Consider the following 8,359-nt stretch of genomic DNA (forward strand, 5'->3'; position numbering starts at 1 on the left):
TAGCGTGGTAGTTTGACAATTCTCCTCGTTAGTCGAAGACACGGTCACCATGCACCTGTGGTGAGAACAAAAGACCAGCGGACAGTATCGCCTTTCTACCATATGGTGTCGCACAAGTATTTCGCTGTGGCTCCTGTAAAACTGCCATCTTTGAGCTCAAATTAGTGACATCATGCATAACCAATTACAGGAATAGCGCAAAAAGCAATGATATCCTCTGGTCTTACCCTTTCATCTCTGATTAATCAGCGCGCGACTAGACAGGGGGAAATAAATTGCGGCTGCACACTGGGAGTCAGCCGTGAACTCTGCTGTCCCGTGAGGTCCGGTGATGTATGATCTCACAACATTCAACTGGTGATGTAAACAAACTCATTAATCCAGAAGTGTGCTTATTATACTAGCCTACTAATGAGTGGAGGATCATTGTACGCGGTGCTGTCGACATTCTACTGTACTTGAATATAAAGGATGGGCGTGAGTCGCCCTCGAAAGGGAAGCGAGGGGGGATCCATTTTCAGCATAGAAGGCGAGCTCACTGCTCAGTTCACTCTGCGCGCTGCTTCCTATGCGGAGTGAGAGAGAGGCGCTATGGATACTACAGGTAACGCCAAGGCGCCTTTTCAGGGAAACAGATGGCTATGGTGTTTGGTGCTTGTGTTAGAAAAGAGTGGGCTAGTATAAGAGTAGCCAAATTAAACTTGAGAGGAAGACATATAAAACGTATTGTTTTTAGGATTTCCAAATTCCACAATTATTTAACGTGCATGGGAAGTGATAGTTCTGACTAATATTAATTAATATGAATGATATAGCCTAAATTAAATACCATATAGTTGACGCACCTACAAAATACCTTCTTTGCGTATTACGCACGAGTTGTATCTAGTTCTAGGAGGATCCCGGCGAATATATTTTGGCACTCAGTGTAGTAGTCTGTCTTTTAAACACCTAATGGTCTCTGTCATAAATCCGTTGTTATTTGTCTCTTAATCACCAGGAATCACCACACCAGCTGTCTGAAGACCAGCCAAATACCAACTGAAACGCACAGGAGGGAGGGGAGTGTGAGAAACATAGGTTGTGTGTGTTAAAGTGTGCATGTTAGAGAGAGCGAGAGAGAGGACTAAGGTTGGACCAGGTGATCACGTCCTATCAAACCTCCAAGGAGCTGCCGGACAGGATCAGTGTTTACAGGAAGGCTCAGAGTTCCGACCAGAACATGGTGGTGCCAGCCCGCTGCCCGGGCCCCTGTGCCATGTTGGCGCTCAGCCTTCTCATGGGATACGGCGTGGTGCGCTGCGTCGCCGGTCAGAACGACACGGAACCCATCGTACTGGAGGGGAAGTGTCTGGTGGTCTGCGACTCCAACCCGTCCTCGGACGGCGGGGTGACTTCATCGCTCGGGATATCCGTCCGGTCGGCTGGCGCCAAGGTAGCTTTCTCCGCGGTGCGCGGGACGAATCACGAGCCCTCCGACATGAGCAACACGTCCATGACCATCTACTTTGACCAGGTCAGCCGTCCCCGGAATTTGCGCATGCAAATCTTGTCCCTATCTGGATAGATAATTAATGTGGCGATTAAGAACAAGTTGTTTAATATACATTTTTCGGGAGCTGCTACAACATTATTGTATTCCTGTGAAAGGTTATGATAACTTGTCGTGGTTTGCCTTGATCCGTTTGGAGACGAGCACATTTCCCTTGAGTTTCTTTAATGAAATAACTTGAGAGCAGTTCTGGGGATCAGAACATGATAATGTTGTGATCGCCGTGCGTAATTTGCCCCATATTGCCTATTCATAAAAGCTGCAGCTCGTTGCAAGTTGATTTGAAAAGACGTCAGCTGTTGTATCTAGTCCCTTCTATCTAGGCTGTAGGTTTGAGGGACGCAGACACTGCGGTGTTTACTATAGATGTGACTGCTGCTGTAAATGCTCCAAACATCAAGTTGAGTATTGTTTTGCGCCCCGCTGGTGAGCTGGGATACTATGGACAGTATTATGTTAATTACACGTCCCCCCCCACCCCATTATCTTACATCTGCGTTGATCGTCTTCAATTAGAAACATATATTGTCCATCTGTAAAACAGTGAGCTGTTGCCTACAGGCAAACAGCGTTGGCCAATTGATTGTGCGTTGCGCCTTAAGGTCACCACATGCAAAGTGTAAGTGCTTGATAATTTGGCTAGTTTAACCCTTGCCGCGTCTCAGTATGTTACTATTTGACTCTGGGTGCTGATTGTGCGTCATGTTGACGCACTTTGTGTTGCAGGCTTTAGTGAACATCGGCAACCATTTCGATCTGAAAGCGAGTGTCTTCCAGGCGCCAAGGAGGGGAATATACAGCTTCGGCTTTCATGTGGTCAAGGTCTACAACAGACAGACCATACAGGTAAGACAAATTGTCCACATTTGCTTCACTATGATCCCTAATCAAAGTTTTCTGATTGTAGTTTTCTGATTGTAGGCCTAATTAGTCTACTTTAGTGTGTTGTTGTATGTCGTGGAGCACTACCCAAATGGGCACATTATTTGGTGCGTAAACAGAGTAGGCCTACGATGTAACAGATCTGAATTATGATCTGTGCTGTTTCCGTTACCCCAGGTCAACCTGATGCAGAACGACTACCCGATCATATCAGCTTTCGCCGGTGACCAGGACGTCACTCGGGAGGCGGCCAGCAACGGCGTTCTTCTGCAGTTGGAGCGCGAGGACCGGGTGTATCTGAAGCTGGAACGGGGCACGCTAATGGGCGGATGGAAATATTCCACGTTCTCAGGCTTCCTTGTCTTTCCACTATAATTTAATATGTGATCACGGAAATCACAAACGTGACTCCTCCATGGTTGAGGAACGATTAAAAAAAACAACATATTTGCTCTTTTATTTGAAGTGAACTGTCAGAGGAAGAAGACAGATTCGTATGTGTACACACTACACATTTTACAGTATCTATTTAATTCAAAACATTAACGTTTCCATGGAGCTCGTACATCCAAATCCATCGACTAAAACCCTATCTGGAAGGATAATCGAATCGATCTACCCGTGATGTATAGGCCTACTACTTGTCGATTATTTGGATTTTATCGCTTGGGAGTCAACTAACTTTTGTCAACAGACTGTCAAGTCAGTCTACCTCTGTGTACCCTGACTGCTGAACAGATGAGAATAATATTATATAAATCGAAAAGCTTAAAACTTCCCGAACTAACGTGTATTTACCAATGCTCTCTCTATTTTGTGTTTGTGTAGCCTTAAATAATCATGTTTCCGTCAAGTGAGGTGTATGGAATTCTTATGGACGTCCAGGAGAAGAGTGCTTTCACGCCGAAGACTTTTTTTATTTTTTGTTGCAGGAATGGAAGAATGTGTTTGTTTTTTGCTGTTCATGGTGTTCCGTTTGGATGCTGAACATAATGGAAGACTTTTTTTGTTTGTTTTGTGCTTTTCATGGTGTTCCATTTGGATGCTGGACATGTTGAAAAGAAGGCAAATATAGGCTGCCTAACTATCCAGAGATGATATAACAGATTTTTTTTAAAAGCGACATATTTCAGCCAATGGACACGTCTATAGAAACTCTTTTACAAAAAAAAAATATTTATCTAATTTATAAAGTACATATTCACATTATGGTGTGTTCTACATTTCGGATCTGCGTAGCTTTAACTGATATTGTGTCCAGTGACGTTGCTCACACATGTACATTGTGAAAAATAACAACAGAAAAAATCACAATTATATGATGTCCCGCCTAATAAATAATATTGCATTGTATACGCGTATGTATTCACTTTTATTATATAGGCTACCAGTTTAGGCTTGCAAATGACATGCAAGGTCGAGAAGGCATCAGGAGAGTAATCGTGATAGAATCGGTCATTAATAAAGTAGTGTACAGCACACGGCCTCAGACCTGTAGCGCACTATTGACTGACGCCGTCCATGGTGCTGATCGAGCAGCCGCTTGAACAGAATGCAATGTTACACTTCACAGAGCACTGGAGCCCACACCAACACGCATTCAACTCTTGTGGTTTCAAAATTGAAAACAGATTTTTATCAACTTTGCATGTTTCATTATTGTGAGATCAAAGCATAGACAAATCAATACAATACAATAGCATACTGACATTTTGATTTGAGTGGCGAAAGAAGTACTCAATAACTCTAATTATCTTCGCTAAATAATTATGCAATACAGAGACAATGCGTTATTGTTTTGGGCCTGCTGTAGAAAAACAACCCTCCATCACACAGGAACAAAGGGAACAGATCTTCACTATCTTATCATGTAGAACTTATCATGTAGCTGTGTAAATGCCTGGTCTATTTGCAGAGGTGGTGTGTGTGTGTGTGTGTGTGTGTGTGTGTGTGTGTGTGTGTGTGTGTGTGTGTGTGTGTGTGTGCGTGCGTGCGTGCGTGCGCGTGCGTGCGTGTGGGATAGCAAATATATAAGTAGATGTTATACCTAATGGTGCCTAGATGTGGAATATAGGCCTCTACAATGCAGCCTTATTGCCATTAGTTCTCTGATGTAGGTCAAAGAGGAACTAATTAAAACAAACATTATGAAAAATAACGGCCATAAATGAAACAGATAATAGAACAAAATGAATTGGTGTAGTTCCAGTTTAGCCCAATAGGAACTTAACGGAGATGGTAAGTACACCGAGGATTTAGTCGTTATTGGTTTCCTTCGGGGGCTGCGTCCCAGCCCCTCCCTGCTGAAACCCTCAGGTCGATATCCAGAGGAAGTCATGAGAAATCGTATGTGTACATACCATCTCCGTTATGTTCTTATTGGGCGACACTGGAACACTTTACTTTGACCTTTGCATTGGACCCTCAGAACGTCTGTGGATTGGAACCCAACACCACTAACTTGACTGTTGCTACGTGATGCTTAAAAGCTCATGGGTTGTTTTACACAAGAACATCGTTTTAAACAGCTACCTGGGGTTGCAAATGCATTCAGGCAACTATAGTATCATAAACTGTCGATGTTTATGCCTTATCTCTCGTGGGCAGATTGTGCGTGTAGCCCGAAAAATCTGTCGGGGCTGAATGACACGTATGTGATGACGAGCAGCATTTGTTTGGGTTTTGGAGTTTTCTTCATTGGTTATTTGAACAACTCAGGATGAGGCGAAGGCAGTGCTCAAATTGCTTTGCGTGTGTTCCCAGCCGGATTTGAAGGGGGCTTTGAATGATAGTTTTCTAAAGGTGGAGACCAACCCTGGGGTTCAAGTACATGTTTGTTTGAGTATTTTATATTTAAACAATTTTGTTCTGTATATTTGAGTATTTTCTATTTAAATACTTTTTTGAGCATTTGCAAATACACAGGCAAAAATATTTAGAGTATTTGATTGGTTATTTGTAAAATTATTAAAAACAAAATGTTGAACAAATTGAATTTTAAAGTATTTTCAAATATTTTTTCAAATACTATCTTTAAATACCTTGGTTAAATTCATGGGAGTGTATTCGAGCCTTCAAAGCGTATTTACAAATACATTGCAATATTGAGCTACTTGTTATTTCAAATAAAGGTTAACTGAATACATGTTTTGAAGTGGATTAAAATGTAATTGAAATAATATTTGAACCCAGGTCTGGTATTTTGATAATGATGCAGGTGTGCATTGTGCTGTATGCCAAGCAGTCATGACAACAGCAAGATGGCATACTTTAGCTGTGGATCAATGGGATTGGCTGAGATCTGCTATCCTCAAATGCAAAAATATTCTTATGCAGATGATCATTTCTAAACTAATATTGATCAAAGTCGATTATCTCAGCAGGATCTCTTTTAGTGACTTAATATTCTTTATATTCACCTATAAAACATGTCAATGGCACAAAATAAAGAGATTTGTATAGCCTATTATTTAAAAAATCTTATAAAATGTAATGTCCAAGAAATCTTAATGAAAAAATCCAAGATGGCAACCGAATTGGCATTGGAAGTGGAACCCAGCTGGTAACTGTCTAGGGAATCAGCCTTGACTAGTTCTATACAGTTCCTACCCTGAACATACCAGACACTATGAGTGCACTTTCTATACAAAATATGTTTTATTGTAACATACATGTGAAGTGAAATGGGTTGTTTTAGAGGGTCAGCCATCATAGTACATTGCAAATTTGGGTTAAGTGCCTTGTCAAGTGCACATCTACAGACTTTTCACCTTGTTGGCACAGCTACTCGAACCAACAACTGAAAGGTTACTGGACCAGCGCTCTACCCGCTAGTCTACCTGCCCCCCTAGTACACATCTGGTTGATATGGCCATTCATTTTTCCATAACGAGACCTAAATGTTCTAATGGGACCAACAGCTGAGAGCACAGCAGAGCAGGGAGGCCTGCTGTTACTAAGACAGATGACAGGCCAGCTATAACAGTAGAATGGACCTGGAAACCAACCTACAACTCACTGCCTCCCTTTCCATAGCTATTTGGACAGCATTGTATAACGCTCCATAAACTTGTGATTAAGCCCATACTAACTCAAACGGTCTATTTTGGGACCATTGATTTCCCTTATTATAGTAGTGTCTCATTCGCTTGTCTGTTCAAGGCTTGATTTCTCAAAATGATTCTTGCTGTTCCAATTATTTGAATCCGTAGAGGCATACACAAAGATATAAGGGATTATTTCTGTGTATATTCTAGCGACAGTGAATCTTTTCCCACAGGAAGCTTGTACAATATCGGCGATCTGCTGCAAGCCATGATAACTCCAAAACACCATATACCCCGAGTGTCGCTGGATGAGTGTATTTGATGTTAGCGTCATGTAGCAGAGATATGAAAGTTAGCCAGCCGTCTGGATGAGTGTATTTGATATTAGCGTCATGTAGCAGAGATATGAAAGTTAGCCATCTGGCTGGATGAGTGTATTTGATGTTAGCGTCATGTAGCAGAGATATGAAAGTTAGCCAGCTGTCTGGATGAGTGTATTTGATATTAGCGTCATGTAGCAGAGATATGAAAGTTAGCCAGCTGGCTGGATGAGTGTATTTGATGTTGGCATCATGTAGCAGAGATATGAAAGTTAGCCAGCCGTCTGGATGAGTGTATTTGATATTAGCGTCATGTAGCAGAGATATGAAAGTTAGCCATCTGGCTGGATGAGTGTATTTGATATTAGCATCATGTAGCAGAGATATGAAAGTTAGCCAGCTGTCTGGATGAGTGTAAGTTAGCGTCATGTAGCAGATATATGAAAGTTAGCCAGCCGTCTGGATGAGTGTATTTGATATTAGCGTCATGTAGCAGAGATATGAAAGTTAGCCAGCTGTCTGGATGAGTGTATTTGATATTAGCGTCATGTAGCAGAGATATGAAAGTTAGCCAGCTGTCTGGATGAGTGTATTTGATATTAGCGTCATGTAGCAGAGATATGAAAGTTAGCCAGCTGGCTGGATGAGTGTATTTGATGTTAGCGTCATGTAGCAGAGATATGAAAGTTAGCCAGCCGTCTGGATGAGTGTATTTGATATTAGCGTCATGTAGCAGAGATATGAAAGTTAGCCATCTGGCTGGATGAGTGTATTTGATATTAGCGTCATGTAGCAGAAATATGAAAGTTAGCCACCTGTCTGGATGAGTGTATTTGATATTAGCGTCATGTAGCAGAGATATGAAAGTTAGCCAGCTGTCTGGATGAGTGTATTTGATATTAGCGTCATGGAGCAGAGATATGAAAGTTAGCCAGCTGGCTGGATGAGTGTATTTGATATTAGCGTCATGTAGCAGAGATATGAAAGTTAGCCAGCTGTCTGGATGAGTGTATTTGATATTAGCGTCATGTAGCAGAGATATGAAAGTTAGCCAGCTGGCTGGATGAGTGTATTTGATATTAGCGTCATGTAGCAGAGATATGAAAGTTAGCCAGCTGTCTGGATGAGTGTATTTGATATTAGCGTCATGTAGCAGAGATATGAAAGTTAGCCACCTGTCTGGATGAGTGTATTTGATATTAGCGTCATGTAGCAGAGATATGAAAGTTAGCCATCTGTCTGGATGAGTGTATTTGATGTTAGCGTCATGTAGCAGAGATATGAAAGTTAGCCAGCTGTCTGGATGAGTGTATTTGATATTAGCGTCATGTAGCAGAGATATGAAAGTTAGCCAGCTGTCTGGATGAATGTATTTGATATTAGCATCATGTAGCAGAGATATGAAAGTTAGCCATCTGGCTGGATGAGTGTATTTGATGTTGGCATCATGTAGCAGAGATATGAAAGTTAGCCAGCTGTCTGGATGAGTGTATTTGATGTTAGCGTCATGTAGCAGAGATATGAAAGTTAGCCAGCTGTCTGGATGAGTGTATTTGATG

At 41.8% G+C, this 8,359-nt stretch overlaps 1 protein-coding gene across 1 annotated transcript; it reads left to right on the plus strand.

The window, feature by feature from the left end:
• The first annotated feature begins 230 nt into the window (after positions 1 to 230).
• On the plus strand, positions 231 to 3,787 carry LOC135532902 (cerebellin-2-like). Its single transcript, XM_064960332.1, has 4 exons — positions 231 to 604; positions 1,001 to 1,516; positions 2,279 to 2,398; positions 2,612 to 3,787. Exons 2-4 carry the CDS (start codon positions 1,223 to 1,225, stop codon positions 2,807 to 2,809), a joined length of 612 nt encoding a protein of 203 aa, XP_064816404.1. The 5' UTR covers positions 231 to 604; positions 1,001 to 1,222; the 3' UTR covers positions 2,810 to 3,787.
• The last annotated feature ends 4,572 nt before the right edge of the window (positions 3,788 to 8,359 follow it).

The sequence above is a fragment of the Oncorhynchus masou genome, unplaced genomic scaffold (assembly GCF_036934945.1).
Source record: "Oncorhynchus masou masou isolate Uvic2021 unplaced genomic scaffold, UVic_Omas_1.1 unplaced_scaffold_2099, whole genome shotgun sequence".
NCBI lineage: Eukaryota > Metazoa > Chordata > Actinopteri > Salmoniformes > Salmonidae > Oncorhynchus > Oncorhynchus masou.